At 54.3% G+C, this 16,724-nt stretch overlaps 1 protein-coding gene across 1 annotated transcript in view; it reads left to right on the forward strand.

Moving 5' to 3' along the window:
- The window catches only part of NTSR1 (neurotensin receptor 1), a 42,706-nt gene extending 28,030 nt beyond the window's left edge, over nucleotides 1-14,676 (forward strand). Inside the window, exons 2-4 of the mRNA XM_053573508.1 lie at nucleotides 6,483-6,684; nucleotides 10,802-10,892; nucleotides 12,141-14,676. Of these exons, the coding sequence (XP_053429483.1) occupies nucleotides 6,483-6,684; nucleotides 10,802-10,892; nucleotides 12,141-12,390 (543 nt within the window). The 3' untranslated portion in view covers nucleotides 12,391-14,676. The remainder of the gene's footprint in view (nucleotides 1-6,482; nucleotides 6,685-10,801; nucleotides 10,893-12,140) is intronic.
- The last annotated feature ends 2,048 nt before the right edge of the window (nucleotides 14,677-16,724 follow it).

The following is a 16,724-nucleotide window of genomic DNA, read 5'->3' on the forward strand; positions in this document are numbered from 1 at the left end:
CTGGCCTTGCAGTGGTGGAAGCAGGATGGGGCCGAGAGAAGCCCAGGAGTTTGCTGTGGTTTGGGGCCTGGGGGCTTTTCAGTCTGGAATCAGACAGGGAAGTTAGAAGAGGTCGCCCTGGCCTGGGCCCTGCTGGACTGGTCATCTGCTGTAGGGGAGGGGCAGTTCCCTGCCAGGCCACTAGGCTGGCCCCAGTGGTCACCATGTCGGGAGGGTTTGGGCAGTAGCTGTCTTACAAAGCCCCTGGGCTTTCCAAGCATCTAGAGTGACATTTGGTACCTTCCCTATCTAGCAGGCTGCTTGCTGAGCTGAGAAGGATGTAGTTGGGGGCTGTCTCTTTATCTGAACTATGGGATTGATTACAGAGAAAAAGGGCCTGGTGAGGTGGCTCTTGCCTATAATCCCAGCACTCTGGGAGGCCAATGCAGGTTGATCACCTGAGCTCAGGAGTTTGAGACCAGCCCAAGAGTGAGACCTCATCTCTAAAAATAGCTGGGCATTGTGGTGGGCACCTGTAGTCCCAGCTACTTGGAAGGCTGAGGCAAGAGGATCACTTGAGCCTAACAGTTTGAGGCTGCTGTGAGCTATGACACCATGGAACTCTACCCAGGGTAACAAAGTGAGACTCAATCTCAAAAAACAAAAGAAGAAGAAAGAAAAGAAAAGGAAAGAAAAAAAAAGAAAGAGAAAAAGCCCATGTTCCTCAGAGGAAGGGTGGAGCAGGGGTGAGAATATCCTGCCCAGGGCCAGCTGTCTGCAGCTGGGTCCTGGTGGCCTTCACTGGCCAGGTGCTCCCCAGCTGTCCCCAGCCAGGCTGTGTGCACCCACTCACCCTCCGCCGTCAAGGCCACAACCCAGAGGCCACGCCCTGTTGCAGCTGCCCCTAAACACACCTCTTGTTCTATGTCTAACGCTTTCACTCCACCTCCTCTTCCCACACAAATTTGAGAGGGCAGAGGCCTGGCTGCCCCCACTGGAGTAGCCTCTCCCAGCTTCCAGGCCAGCACCCAGACTCAGCCCACTTACTTCAGTTGCCCACCCCCAAAACATTAACTACCAATCCTGTGTGCATGTGAGTGTCATTGGTGCTCTGAGCACTGAGTTGGGAACTTCAAGAGCCTGTCTCGTAGAAATAGCTCTGAGACTGGGGCTACTCTGAAGCTGCCCGGGGTCACAACTAGCCATGGGAGCAGCGGGCTCCACGTCCATCTGCAGTCACTCTCCTGCTTCTGTGAGGCCCTGCCTGTCACTCATGGTTTTCCAACTCATGTCAGAGCCCCCCATAAGCACAGGTGCCTGGAGGAGGCAGTGCCACTGGCAGGCCACAGGGCTGCCATGTCCCAACATCCCTGTCCCCCTCCAGTACCCCATTTTCCAAGAGGTCCCCCCAACCCAACTCACAGACCCAACCACTGAGGCCCACAGCCCACGTTCCCAGCCAGACACCGGGCAGGTGGCCCAGGTATACTTGAAGCTGTCAGTGCACACACCAGCCACAGTGACACAGAAACACGAGACATAGAAACAGAAGCACAGAGACACACAAGCTGTGTCATGTTCTGAGGTGACCCATGCTGAGTGCCTGGCCTCTTCTGCAGGGACTGGCCATGGATGCAGCCACATTCCTGCTCTTCCCGCCCCACAAGCCTCACTGTCCCCATCAGCCTTTTGCTCAGGTCACATCCCTCTCAGTGCTTAGAATTGCAAATCAGGGTGTTCTAGAGGGTTGCAGCCCACTAAATGTACCCCCAGAATATTTGAGGGGCTGGATGGTGACCTTCTTTGCTCTCCCTACTGGCCAGTCAAAAGGTACACAGGTGCTGTGGCTTCAACAGCACTCAGAGTACTACTGGGCAGCCCATTAGACAATGTCCCTCAAGGCCACCTTGTGTGACTGGCACTAGGACTCCCAGAGGTGGATTAGAGAGGCAGACATTCAGCCTGGACAGGAGGCATGGTCACACCTGGCAGCGGTCAGCCAGGGTGGACAAAGTTGTCCCTGAATGCAGCTGTCCCTGCCAGCCACCTGCCTCCCATGTGGTTCTCATCATCTGACCCATAAATTTGTTGGACCCTTTGCCAGGAAGATTTGGGATTCCAGCTAGGTCTTAGGTGCCTTCGGGTTGAAGGTCAGAAGTCACCTTCCCAAACCCCCCAGCACTAACCCAAGTGGGCTGCCTCCAGCATCACTCTGTGCTATAGCTTTCATTGGCCCTCAAATACTGTTCTTTTCTCTAGTCTCACCTCCCCTGGGTTCTGCTCCCTGAGAGCAAAGGCTCCTGTTTCATTTCAGTGATGTTTATGGGAAGGGAGGAGGGAGAAGGGAAGCTAGACCAAGATTAAGAGAGAGAATACAAGTAATCAAAATCAGAAGAGACAGAGGAGACATTACAGCTGATGCCACAGAAACAGAAAGAAAGGATTGTGATAAACTACTAAGAACAAGCACATGCAAACAAACCAATGACCCAGGAGAGATGGGGAATTCCTAGAAACGCACAGCCTTCCAAGCAAACCGATGACCCAGAAGGAATGGGGAATTCCTAGAAACACACAGCCCTATGAGACCAAATCCTCTGCCCATACACTAACAATGAACTACCCAAAAAGATATGGAGAAAACAATCCCGTTTATAATAACATCAAAAAGAAGAAAATGCTTAGAAATAAATTGGACCAAAGAAGTGAAAGCCTTGTACACTGCATGTAGCAATGGGTAAAAGTGGAAGACACAAATAATGGAAAGATATACCATGTTCATGGATTGCAAGAATTAATATTGTTAACATTTTCATTCTAGGCTGGGCAAAATGGCTCATGCCTGTAATCCCAGCACTCTGGGAGGCCGAGGCCAGGGGATCACTTGAATTTAGGAGTTCAAGACCAGCCTGAGCAACAGCAAGACCTACTAAAAATAGAAAAAGTAGCTGGACATTGTGGCAGACACCTGTAGTCCCAGCTACTCAGGAGGCTGAGGCAGGAGGATCACTTGAACCCAGGAGTTTGAGGTTGCTGTGAGCTATTATGACACCATACCACTCTAGCCTGGGCAATAGAGTGAGACTCTGTCTCAAAAAAAAAAAAAAAAAAAATTCATTCCACCCAAAGTGATTTACAGACTCAAAGCAATCACTATCAAAGTTCCAATGACATTTTTCATGAAAATAGAAAAAAAAATCTTAAAATTCATATGTAACCACAAAGACCTCAAATAGCCAAGCATTTTTGGGAAGGTAAAAAGCTGGAGGCATCACACGTCCTGATTTCAAGTTATATTCAAAGCTAGAGTAATCAAAACAGCATAGTACTAGCATAAAAACAGACATATGCCAATGGATCAGAGAACCAAGAAATATACCCATGCGTGTACAGTCAACTAGTCTTTGACAAGGTGCTATGGTTTGAATGTCCCCTTCAAAACCTTTATTGAAACTGAATGCCCTATGTGGCAGTATTAAGAGGTGGAGCCTTTAAGAGGTGACTGGGTCACGAGGACTTCATGAATGGGTTGATCCACTCATGGATTAATGGATCGATGAGTTATGGAATTGGGTCCACAGGGGAGGGAAGCTCGTGGCTTTTTAAGAAGAGGAAGAGAGAACTGAGTTGGCCCACTGAGCCCTCACCCCGTGTGCCCTGCATGGCCTCAGCCCCCAGCTGGAAGGCTCTAGCACTTTTGTATTTACATGGACAGATTTGGAGAACATCCTCCTAAGTAAAGTATCTCAAGAACGGAAAAGCATCCCATGTAGTTGGTACTAATCTGAAAATAGTAGACCAACAACTATAGGCCCACATGACAGAAAAACACAGTTAAGTGCAAGAAGGGGGGACGGGGGGTCAGTTCCCACCTATCGGGCATCTTTGCTGTGGCCATCTTTGGAAGATGCTGTCTGCCACACTAGGAGAACTGGTGAGCAGAAGCTCTGGGGATGTTTTACTTCTGCAGTTGCAAGAGGTGCTTAATGTAACTTGTGTTCACCTTTTGTTATGGTATATATTAAGTATTACGATTTTAATGCAGCTTTTTCCTTTATTAAAATGTGTATACGTTTTTTGGCATCCTCTGTATATACAATTGTTATTTGTCAATTATACCTCAGGGAAGCTGGGGTGGGGGGAGTAAATTCTATAATATGCTGTCCAGAAAGTATCCAGCCATTTACTATGAAAAACAGAGACACATGTGTCTGGATACTTTCCAGACAGCCCTTATACACACACGTGCACACACACACATTTTCATTTAAAATGTCCATGTTTTCTTCCAGAAATTTTATGGGGTTTGTTTGTAAGTTTTAATCTTCTCCTCACCTGGAGTTTTTCTAATTTTTCTAGTTTTAGCCTTCTGGAATGTGCCAGTTGGCTAGGTCTGAGTCACATGTCCACTGGGTGCAGGGGTGGGCAGCTCCCACAGGAAAGGAGACAGAACTGGGGTCTTGAGGTCCAGCTTCCCGTCACCCCGGCTGCCAGCATCCAGTGCCATCCTAGGTTGCCTGTCTTCTCCTGCTGACCTAGGTACTATCTCTGCCACTGTCAACCACATCTCACTGACCTCTCAGTTCAGCCATCTGTCAGTGCCAAACCATTCTCAGTAAAGTCACCATTAGAACATTCTAGCAGCTGGGGAGGCTGGTGCATCCCCATCCCCTGAGAGTCCGTCCCTTCCTGTCCAGAACTTTCCTGGCTGTTCTTAGATTAATTTTTCCATTTAAGCTGTGGAATCAATGTGTCTATATGTAATCACTGCTGTATTTTATTAGGACTGAATGTACATGCAGGACATGAGTGAGTCCAGTCCAGGCAACGGCCTGTCCTTCCTCTCATCTTCTCCTCCCCATGGTGGCCCTCCCAGCAAGCGTGCCCGTTGCCCACTCTGCCTCCCTCTTTGCTTCTGTGGGAGCAGCAATCTGCACCGCCCAGCAGCAAGGTCATGCACAGGAGAGGGGCCCAGCAAGCCTGGCAGAAGAAGGCAACCCTGAGAGTCCAGTGTGCGCTCCTGTACCCCCACTTTCTGATCTGCCTCCCTCTCACTACAGGGCAGCGCTGGGCTTGCACCTGTGTCCCCATGAACACATGGCCCAGTGGCCTCTGGTCAGGGTAGACCTGCAGGGCAGGGGCTTCCTCACACTCCTCCAGAACCTTAAGATCAAAGGCCTCAACTTCCTACAGCTGGGGCAGCCACCAGGCCAGGCCCTGCACCCCAGTGGCCTGCTGCTTCTGGCCCCCGCCGGCCCCCAGGTAGCTATTTTTACTGCCTGTGCTCAGTGAGGTATTTTAAATGTTTTGACATTTACAATCTGTGTTGGATACACTCGTTCTATTTAAATTATACCCGGCTGCAGTGACTCATAGGGAATTGGTTTGTCTCCTAAGACTCAGCTGAGGCCTCCTAAGTGGAGTCTGGAGCTGCCGTGGGAGCAGCCAGGGTCTTTGGAGGCACCTCAGTTAGTGCCTGGAACAGGCCCAGGGAGTGAACCTGCCAACGTGCTGTTCTGGCAACTTCCAGCACCTTTTGTGACTGCCCCAGTCTCCTGAGGCTCTCCTTAGCAGGGCTGTGCTCCAAGCACCCAAGTGTAACCTGAGCCATTTCCCAGAATGGCCAAAAGCTTCTTGGAGTCTGAGCCTGACAGGGTAGCTGGGGTGTTTCAGCCCGGCAGGAGGCAGCCTCTGCCTGCAGGCACAAGGGGCAACTGACAGGGATGAGCATTTGAAACAAAGGAACAAAAAGCCCAGAGTGGGCAGGGGCCTGGCTTCAGCTCCCAGGAGGCCTCTGCAGCCACATTTGCCCCTCTCATTCCCCAGCTCATGTCGTCTGATGCGTGTTGTCCCTGTTCTGAGCAGCAGCTCCAGCTCAGGACAGGCCCCTGCTGCCCCAGGGGTTGCTTGCAAAGGCAAAGCCTTGGCCTGGTCACCAAAGGAATTGGGCCAGGCTCAGATAGGCCAGGTTCAAATCCAGGTCTGGCTGCTTCTGAGCTGGTGTCTTTGGGCAAGACGTCCAGCCTCATTTGGGCTCCGTTTCCTCAGATACAGAGCAGACACAAGGGCCCAGCCTTGCAGGTGGACTTGGAAGTCAGAGGTGGGGTGGGGCCTCAGGTGCTAGGAGAAAGGGAGTGGGCATGGGGGGTCTTCACCAGGATCAGCTGTGACATCAGCGTGTTCTGCCTGTGCAAAGGCTGGAAAGGGAAGCAGGGACACTCTGGAGCAGCAATCATGAACACAGTGTGTCCCCACCTGGGAGCCCAGAGCCCCGGCCCTTGGTCACAGCCCAGACACTCCAGAGTCTGTTTCCTACTGTTTACAGGCTGGACCCCACGGAGGGGCTCACCGAGGCGTAAATGAGGCTGCTAACCTCTTCCAAGTGGGGGGTTGGGGGAGGCGCTGAGAGCCCAGCTTAGAGATGGGTGGCTTAAACCCCAGCCAGTGCAGCAGGCGCCAGGGCAACAGGCAGCTGTCTGATGGCCCACCTCCCTCTCCTGCAGGTCAGCACCTTCATGTCCTTCGTGTTCCCCATGGTGGTCATCTCAGTCCTGAACACCATCATTGCCAACAAGCTGACCGTCATGGTCCACCAGGCAGCAGAGCAGGGACGGGTATGCACAGTTGGGGACCAGCACGGCACGTTCAGCATGTCCATCGAGCCTGGCAGGGTACAGGCCCTGCGGCACGGTGTCCGGGTCTTACGTACGTAGCCTCTGGGCCCTTGGGGATGGGTGGGGGGTCAGGGGTCAGCTAAGGCTGTGCCACTGCACCACCTAAACCAGAGTGAGTTTGAAGGCAGCGAGATGGTGCAGCCCAGGCCCAGACCCAGGAGTGCTGGCTCCACAGGGGAGGGCTGCCCTTCCCTCCATCCCACCCTCCCTCCCTCCATCCATCCCTCCATCCAATCCCTCTCTACATCCATTCTTCCCTCCCTCCATTCATCCATCCATCCATCCTTCCATCCCTCCATCCCTCCTTCCCTCCATCCATCCATCCATCCCTCCTTCCCTCCATCCATCCATCCATCCATCCATCCATCCTTCCATCCCTCCCTCCCTCCATCTGGATGACCAGCCCTGGGAGCCTATGCTGCCAGGTCTGGGGTCCTTGCTTCAGCGTCGGGGTTGCCAGATGAAAGCAGGATGCGGAAGAAAATTGCATTTCAGACACTCCGTGAGTAACTCGTTAGTAGACATATGCTCCAAACACCACAAACCCAGTCTATCTGGATGTCCCTTTGTGCTGGGAGGCTGGTGGTGTCATTGTGAGGTCAGCCCACCCTGTTGAGCCTGCCTGGCCCCGTCAGGAACCAGCCCTCCTCCTGCCCCTGGGGGAGGGACCCACAGTGCTCTGTTGAGCTTCAAGGAACCCCCACCCTGCTACCAGAAAATTTGGGGGTCTGTTGCTCAGTGGGCTCCAGACCTCAGTCTCCTCAGATTACATCAGCCTCAAACCAGAAGACCCACCTCGAATTTTACAGGTGAAGAAACTGAGGCTGAGAAGCTGCAGGGCCCTGGCCAGCTTTGACAGTGACTGCAGGCAGGGACAAGCCCAGAACCTTGGGCTCCCTCGTAAGCTCCACGCTGCTGGGCACTGGGAACTTGCACTTGGAGGGAGTGTTCCCAAGTGGGTTTTTTGGTTGTTTTCTTTTTTAATTGTGGTAAAATACACATAGCATAATGTTTATAATCTCGGCCAGTTTTTTTTTTTTTTTTGAGACAGCGTCTCAGTTTGTCGCCCTCGGTAGAGTGCATGGTGTCACAGCTCACAGCAAACTCCAGCTTTTGGGCTTAAGTGATTCTCTTTCCTCAGCCTCCTGAGTAGCTGGGACTACAGGCACCCACCACAACACCCGGCTATTTTTTGTTGCAGTTTAGCTGGGGCCGGGTTCCAACCCGACACCCTTGGTATATGGGGCCGGCATCCTACTCACTGAGCTACAGGTGTCGCCTCTATCTTGGACATTTTTAAGTGCAGTTCCGTGACACTAAGCATGTGGGCACTGCTGAGCAACCACCCCCACCAGCTCCGGAAAGCTCTCACATTCCCAAACTGAAGCTGCCATGCTCCAAACACGGCTCCCCAACCCTCCCCAGACCTTGGCATCCCCATCCTATTGATACTTTCTGTCCCCAGGACCTGTCTCCTGTAGGGTCCTCCCTTCATGGAGCCATGTAGTATTTGTCCTTTGAGTCTGGCTTATTTCACTTGTCGCAATGTCCTCAGGGTTTGTCCGTGGTTAGCATGTGCCAGAATTTCCTTCCTTCTGAGGCTGTTTAATATTCCGTGTGTGGACACCACACTTCTCTCATCCCTTCATCTGTCCAAGGACATGTGGGCTGCTTCCACCTCTCGATTGTGGGGAATGTGCTGCTAGGAACATGGGTGTGCAGAGGTATCCTCAGGACCCCAGCTTCAGTTATTCTGGGTACACACCCAGAAGGTGTGGTGCTGGGCTGTATAGAAATACTATTTTCAGTTTTAAAGAACTGCCATCCTGTTTCCACAGCAGCAGCACCATTTTACGTTCTGTCCAGCAGTGCGCAGAGAGGGGCTCAGTGTCCCACGTTCTCACCAGAACTTGCTACCTTTGGGCGTGGGGTGGTGTCACCATCCTGATGAGTGTGAGGAGGTGTCTCTCTCCTTAGGGGTGTGAGATGGTGTCACCCCCCTGAGGGGTGTGAAGAGGTGTCACCCTCCTGAGGGGTGTTAGGTGGTGTCTCTCTCCTGAGGGGTGTGAGGTGGTGTCACTCTCCTGAGGGGTGTGAGGTGGTGTCACCCTCCTGAGGGGTGTGAGGTGGTGTCACCCTCCTGAGGGGTGTGAGGTGGTGTCTCTCTCCTGAGGGGTGTGAGGTGGTGTCTCTCTCCTGATGGGTGTGAGGTGGTGTCACCCTCCTGAGGGGTGTGAAGTGGTGTCACCCTCTTGATGGGTGTGAGGTGGTGTCTCTCTCCTGATGGGTGTGAAGTGATGTCTCTATCCTGAGGGGTGTGAGGTGGTGTCTCCCTCCTGATGGGTGTGAGGTGGTGTCTCCCTCCTGATGGGTGTGAGGTGGTATCTCTCTCCTGATGGGTGTGAAGTGATGTCTCTATCCTGAGGGGTGTGAGGTGGTGTCTCCCTCCTGATGGGTGTGAGGTGGTGTCTCCCTCCTGAGGGGTGTGAGGTGGTGTCTCCCTCCTGATGGGTGTGAGGTGGTATCTCTCTCCTGATGGGTGTGAGATGGTGTCTCTATCCTGAGGGGTGTGAGGTGGTGTCTCCCTCCTGAGGGGTGTGAAGTGGTGTCACCCTCCTGAGGGGTGTGAGGTGGTGTCTCTCTCCTGAGGGGTGTGAGGTGGTGTCACCCTCCTGAGGGGTGTGAGGTGGTGTCACCCTCCTGAGGGGTGTGAGGTGGTGTCACCCTCCTGAGGGATGTGAGGTGGTGTCTCTCTCCTGAGGGGTGTGAAGTGATGTCACCCTCCTGAGGGGTGTGAAGTGGTGTCACCCTCCTGAGGGGTGTGAAGTGGTGTCACCCTCCTGAGGGGTGTGAGGTGGTGTCACCCTCCTGAGGGATGTGAGGTGGTGTCTCTCTCCTGAGGGGTGTGAAGTGATGTCACCCTCCTGAGGGGTGTGAAGTGGTGTCACCCTCCTGAGGGGTGTGAGGTGGTGTCTCCCTCCTGATGGGTGTGAGGTGGTGTCTCTCTCCTGATGGATGTGAGGTGGTGTCTCTATCCTGAGGGGTGTGAGGTGGTGTCTCCCTCCTGAGGGGTGTGAAGTGTTGTCTCCCTCCTGAGGGGTGTGAGGTGGTGTCTCCCTCCTGAGGGGTGTGAGGTGGTGTCTCTCTCCTGATGGGTGTGAGGTGGTGTCACCCTCCTGAGGGGTGTGAGGTGGTATCTCTCTCCGGATAGATGTGAGGTGATGTCACCTGGTGTTGATTTGCATTTCTCCAATGATGAACAATGTGGAGCATCTTTTCACATGCTTCTTGGCCATTTACATCTTCTTTGGAGAAATGTCCATTTAAGTGCTTTGCCCATTTTTTAATTGGGTTGTTTGTTTTTATGCTGTTGGGTTTTAGGGGTTCTTTATGTAGTCTTGGTATCAACCCCTTACCAAAGAGGTGATTTGCAAATAATACCCCCCTTTCTGTGAGTTGCTTCACTGTGCTGATTGCAGCCTTTGATACCCAAAAGTTTTTCATTTTTATGTAGTTCAATATATCTATTTTTTTTTGTTTTGTGTTTGTAACCTGGGCTTTTGGTGTCATACCCAAGAAGTCATTGCCACATTCAATATTGTGAAGTTTTTATTTTATTTTTTATTCTAGAAGTGTTATAGCATCAATCTTGAGTTCATATCTCCCCCTCATTGTGTATTAAATTTTGTTTGTGGTGTGAGGTAAGGGCCCAGAATCTTTCTTTTGAAAGTGGATGTCCAGTTTTCCCAATATCCTTTGTTAGAGAGTCCCCCGCTGAATGGCCATGTGATGACCATGAGTACCAGGGAGAGTATCTGGGCTCTCTGCTCTACTCTGCTGGTCTGCACATCGGCCTTCGTGAAGGTGCCCCTTTTTGCTGTGTGGGAAGAGCTGAAATCAGGAGGTATGAGACCGCCACCTGTACCCCTCTTTTATAAGGTCCTTTTAGCAATTCAGGATCCTTTGCGATTCCATATGAATTTTAGAATGGATTTTTCTATTTCTGCAAAAAACATCATTGGGATTTGATAGGGATGACATGGAACCTGTGGATCAGGTTGGACATTTTACCAATATTGAGTCTTTGCAGTCCATGAAAATGGGCTAGCTCCCCGAATCTCCCTGAGGCGCATCTCTCTGTGTTGCAGGTGCCGTGGTCATCGCCTTCGTGGTCTGCTGGCTGCCTTACCACATCCGGCGCCTCATGTTCTGCTACATTTCAGACAAGCAGTGGACTCCGTGAGTGTCAAGAGGCTGGGACCTGGGGGGTACTCCCCAGAACAGGTGGGGGCTGGGGTGGCGGGTGGTGCCAAGAGCCCTAGTACAGGGGCAGGGGTTCTGTGAGACCCCCAGGTGTCCCTTGGGCATCCATGAGGCTGTTAGGCAGTGGCTCTGCTATGGTGGGGCCCCAGGGAGGGCAGTGGAGAGACAGATTCAGAGCATAACAGGATGGAACAGGAAAGGAAAGTTGGGCCTGAGTATGTTGGCACCCAAGGCAGCTATCCCTGAGACTTTAAGAGAAACTGGGGGCAGCTCCACTATAAGATGGAGGGTGCTACCTCAGTCCATGGTAGCTGTGGGGGCCCCAATGCCAGCCCAGGTGGGACTCCAGGACTCAGCTTGGGTCCCACTTGGGACTATGATCTACTGCAGCAAAAGGACACCCAGTTAGCAAAGAGAATAGGGGCTGGGACAAAGTCAGGGGGAGGCCAGATGTGGCTTCCATACTCCTTCTCAGGTGTTCTCTCAGGGGCTGGTCACCCACTGCCCAGCACAGAATAAAAGCTCAGAGGAGAAAGCAGGGGTTCAGCACAAACCCTCCCATTTGCACAGAGGGTTTAGGAGCAGAAGCCCCTCTTATGAGGAAAGAGGTGGGACCTCCCCCAAATCCCAGTTCCCAGGGGCCAGCAGGGGTCAGCCCTCCAGCTGGCCATTCTGAGCAGGCAGCCAGACACAGGGGGCATGGGTTCTTCAGAGTAACATGTCACCATCAGCACAGGGAACAGAGTATACAGCCTGAAGTAAAGGTTTCAGAAACTTGAGGTTTTGGTGCACTGAGCTGTCAGGTAAGGGAGTGAGATCCCTGTGCTTGGAGGCAAATAAACTGAGGGTGAGGGAAGGTTCAGGGCTGTCCAGGAGGCTTAGAGAGGCTTCCTGCCCTAGCTGTTTTGTTAGGTTATGGAACAGCCAAGCCCTGAAACTTCAGATGCCCAGGACTCTAAAGACAGTCCAGGCAGCTGCCAGGAGAGGCATGGCCCCAGGCATAGCAGGGACAGAGCCCTAACGAAGGCTGACACCCCATGGGAGCTCAGCCATCCTCCAGTGGTTCAGGAGAAGCCAGGCCCTGGAATTCATTATGAAATATCCCCATGTGACAAAATTCTCAAGTAGCTTTGTCATTGGTGGCTTGGCCATCACTCGGGGGCACCCCTGGGGTCCCCGCGTGTCTTGCCTGGGCAGGTGGGTCTGAGTGCCTCCCCCCTCCAGGTTCCTCTATGACTCCTACCACTATTTCTACATGATGACCAACGCACTCTTCTACGTCAGCTCCACCGTCAACCCCATCCTGTACAACCTCGTCTCCGCCAACTTCCGCCAGATCTTTCTGTCTACCCTGGCCTGCCTCTGCCCCGTGTGGCGGCACAGGAAGAGGCGGCCAGCGTTCTCAAGGAAGGCCAACAGCGTGTCCAGCAACCACACCTTCTCCAGCAACACCACCCGAGAGACACTGTACTAGGGCCCGGCCTTATGACGCTCAGTGTCCTCAGCCTCAATGGGGGTCAGCTGGGACCAGCCTGGGTTGTGGTCTGAAGCCTGGGAACCCTCACTGTGCCCCAGAGGCCTCTTTCTCTCCAGCTTTCCTTTGCCTCTCCCCACCCCCACCACTCTTTGAAAGCCGGAACAGGAGATTGCTCCCTCCCAGTTGCAGCCGGGCTTCTAACAAGGAGAAATTAGTGTGCAGCGACAGGCAATGTCTTTGTTCCCAGCCTAATGGATCTTTAAAGAGAAGAAAATGAAAGGCCCTCGGGCGGCTGGGCTGTTGTTGGTGAGGGCACCTCTGATGTCCCTGCTGGTGGGAACTCAGCTGTTCTGCCCGCTCTGTCCCACCCCATGAAGGAATGAGGAGAGGGCTGCTGGGCTGGCGGCACATCCCAGCTCTACCTAGCAAGTTCAGGGTAAGGCCAGCCCCAGGTTCGGCAGGCACCAAGGCTTTCAGCCTTGTACCCAGGCCCTTCCGTGGAGGACAGGGCTCTGCCTTCCCTAAGGCAACTCCGAGGAAGCCTCTGATTCTGTCCTTCAGGTGTGGCCCCACTCAGTGCCCACTGCTGGGGGTGGAAAATCCACCCCAGCACCCTGGCCCCAGACAACCGAGGCCAACAGAGGGGACCAGGTTCCACACACCCAAGAGGGATACACAGGGGCTGGCCTCAACTTGCCCCACCCCAGCCTCTCCTACCCTGTCCTCCCTAGGGACACCACCAGGGGGGCAACCTGAGCCTCTCAGGCTCAGCACAGGGGACTCCAGGTTGATGGCAGTGCTACCCTGCTGCCCAGGTGGCCTTGGATGAGCACCCTGTGAGCCCTCACTGTGGTGCAGGCTGAGGTCCAGAGCCAGGCTCCCCACCAGCTTCAGAGTGGGTGCCCTGAGAAGTTGTCTGGTCCCTGAACAAGATGACAGGTCCCAGGGACTTTGGCCAAAGGTAAGAAGGGAGCTGTGTGACCAGGCACCAGCTAGCCAGCAGCATCAGGCCAAGGCAGACTCATTTATCACCAGGCAGCAGGCAGCTGCCTGGGCCCGGGCGCCAGGAAGGGGAGGTGCCTCCATGGCTTCCAAACAGAGCAGGACCAGCCGGCTCTGGACTCCAGAAAGTGGTTGCCTAAGCCCCAGAGAGCAGGCCCCCCAAGCCTGGGAGGTAATTCAGCCCCTCTGAAAGCAGGCTGTGAGTCCTGGAGCAGCATTTGCCCAGAAGGGAAGTGGGTGAGCTGCCCATGTGGGTAGCATGGATTTGGGACTCAGGAGACCCAGTCCTAAGCAGAGATTAGCCACTTGGTTCTCTCCAGACTCAGTTTCCCCATCTGTGAAATGGTGAGCTGAGTGCTGCCATCTCTGTGGTCACTCTGAAACCCCTCCAAGCTGCAGGATGCTTCAGTTCCTTGAGGGCAGGGTGGTGTCAGGCCCAAGTGTCAAGCTTCCTAGCAACTGTCACCTCCCACAAGTGGAGTCATCAGGCCCGGGAGTCCCCTGGGTACCAGAGGATCACTGAGCCCAAGGAGACATGCAGGCCAGGAGGCCTTTCTTCACCCTACAGCTCCCCCTTGGGGGATCTGCTCTGGGAGAGGAGCTGCCCAAAGGAACCAGAGCTCAGCACAGCCCCAGGCCTGCTCAGTGAGCGGCTCAGAGTGTAGCCAGTTCTAAGGCCCCTGAGACTGGACACAGGCTTCTGAATGAGACCTTGGACACGGGGTCAGACAGTCCAGGCTCTATCCCTCTGTGGCGTTCCAGGATCTTGGGCATCCTACATTTCTCTGAGCCTCAGTTTCCCCATCTAAGGAATAGGCATGGGCATTGTACCCTTTCAGTATGACTGTCCCGGAGGACCCAGGCCAGAGTGGACAGAAGGAACCCTAAGATGGACACAGAGTCAATGCCCCTCGAGCCAGGCCCTTTGTGGACATAGGCGGCGTCTGCCCGGTGAAGTCTATGGCTGAAGCCTAAAGCCACTTAATGGTGTAATTTTTATGTCCCCATCTGTGCACTCGGTGTCTGCAGGGACATGTGTCCACACACCCTGGACGAACCCCTGTGACCCCCCCCACATCCAGTGCTATTACCTCCTGGGCACGTCATGATGTGACTGTGGAAGCCAGCCAAGTGCCATGAATGTGGCAGTGGCAGAGTCCAGAGTCCCTGTGACTGCCCAGTAGTGACAGCGAAGCCCCTCCCCAGCCCAAATGCCTGCAGGGATGCACCTGCCCCACCCCTGCCACGCTGCAGATGACAACAAGCCCCTGTGTCTCTCAATAAAAGAGACTGTGTACTCTTGACTGGCCCCTGTGCTAAGCGCATCCAGGCACCATCCACGTGCTCTCTCACTCTGACAGCACCAGTGCAGCAGACAGAACTCCCAAAGGTGGGGGGGCCAGGACCTGCCACATCCTGCCCACCCTGCCTAGTTTCCATAAGCAGCAGAGGAGGCCACTGGGAGCCTCCAGAAGTGCTGGGGGCAGAGCCTGGTGACCACCGAGAGCCTGTGCCTTGATCTATGCACTGGCACAGAGGGGCTTCAAGAAGAGGGGCACAAGGTCCCCTGACCGCTCAGCTCTGGTCTCCATGCCCCCTGCCAGCCAAGGGGTCCTGTGGTCCAGGCCCCAGCAGTGGACAGACAAGGGCACAGAAGACTCCCCAGCTGCAGCCCCCACCCCAGGGCTTCTACACTTCAACTTGGTGGTTTCCAGACCAGCTGAGAGCTTTGAAAATACAGATTCCCAGGCCTCTTCCAGCCGTGGCAGTCTTCCAGTGAGGCGGGGGCGCGGGGGGGCAGTCACTCAGACACTGCCTCTTTGACATGTCCCTCTTAAGGGCAAAGGCAGCTTTTCTCCCATCAGCACCAAGTCTCTCAGGAAGGCCCTGCATCTTTTTCTCTCAGGCCTCTTGGGCCTCAAGATCAGGAGCACTGGGCTTACCCCATGGAGCTCAGCAAAGGAAGCATTCACTGGAACTGGAACAGTCCAGGAAGGCTACCTGAAGGAGGAGGTGGGAGACAGATCCTAAGGAAAGGAGGGCGCAGGATGAGTGGGTCTCCCTGGGCACATGAGGGCCTCAGAGGTGGCTGGAGGGGGAACAGGAGGGACAATGAAGCAGGCTGGGGGCTAACAGGGTTCAGGGGGCTGAGTGTAGAGGGGAAGAGGGGTGGGCTGGGGTCTCTGTGCTCTGGAGCCTGGTCTGGGGCTGGGTCCCTGGACAGGGAGCCCCTCCCTCAAGGGGTCCTCTTAACCATTCTCAATAGGCCATGGCCCTTCCTATCCTTCACACTGCTGCGTGCTCTAAAATTATACCATTTATTTGATGTTTTCTTACACTTAGGGGCTCAGGGTACCTTCCTTTGGGGGCAGTGGGATGGCAGCAGGGCTGGAAGGGGTGCGCATGGTAGTGGGGGAGACAGCTATGACCCAAATCATCCAAAAGAGGCCTGACTACACATTGCTGGAACCATCTCTCTCACACAGCCCAGAGCCCAGCCCCCAGGCTACAAGCTCACCTGCCTCCCCTGTGAGGAACTGAGCCCCCTGCCCCTCCCCATCCAGCGCATCCTGTCCTGATTCATACTATAGTGTGAGTGGCTATAGCCTCTCCTGGTGACAAAGACTCCCACAGGACAGTAGAAACCCCCACCAGGCTACCCCTGCTGCTGTCCCTGCTCAACCCAGGGACTGCAAGGGCCCTGAGGAGCGTCTTCTCACACAGACAGGCTCATGTCTTGGAAGCCTTGAAAGCTGGAAAGAAATCCAGAGGCTCCGGAGGAGGCAGCATGAGAGTGCGGAGAGCCCCCTGCCTTGGGTCCACCCTCCCCTCTGCTGCGGCAGCCATATGGCACAGGGAGCTAGCACTGGGATGTGGGTTCCCTGGGGGAGGCACTGCCTAGGCCCTGCATTGGGTACTCCAAGGCTGACTTTTCCAATGGGCAGTAAGGCCGTTAGGAGTTTGGGGTGCTGAGTTGGATGGGGCTGGGCACCAACTCCCACTCTGCTTACCAGCTGGGAGGCTACAGAAGCTAGAAGAAGGAGCTCAGGCCCTACCGCAGGGGTGAGGCTGGTCCGCGGTATGGATGGCAGCAGGACAGCAGGGACTCTGGGGTAGCCCAGGCAGGGAGGTGGGACCGAGGCCTCGTCCTTGGCTTTCTGGCATAGCAGCCAGGGGAGGTTCCTCCTGGCTCAGAGAGAGGCCCAAGGCCTGGCTGCTGCCCATGCCTGTGTGCCTCTGGGTGAGTACAGTCACCAGACGTGTCCAGGACTTGGTGGCTCACCTCAACTCTCTTTTTCTTTTGAGACGGTCTTGCTCTGTCACCAGGC

This window comes from Nycticebus coucang, chromosome 21 (genome assembly GCF_027406575.1).
Source record: "Nycticebus coucang isolate mNycCou1 chromosome 21, mNycCou1.pri, whole genome shotgun sequence".
Lineage (NCBI taxonomy): Eukaryota > Metazoa > Chordata > Mammalia > Primates > Lorisidae > Nycticebus > Nycticebus coucang.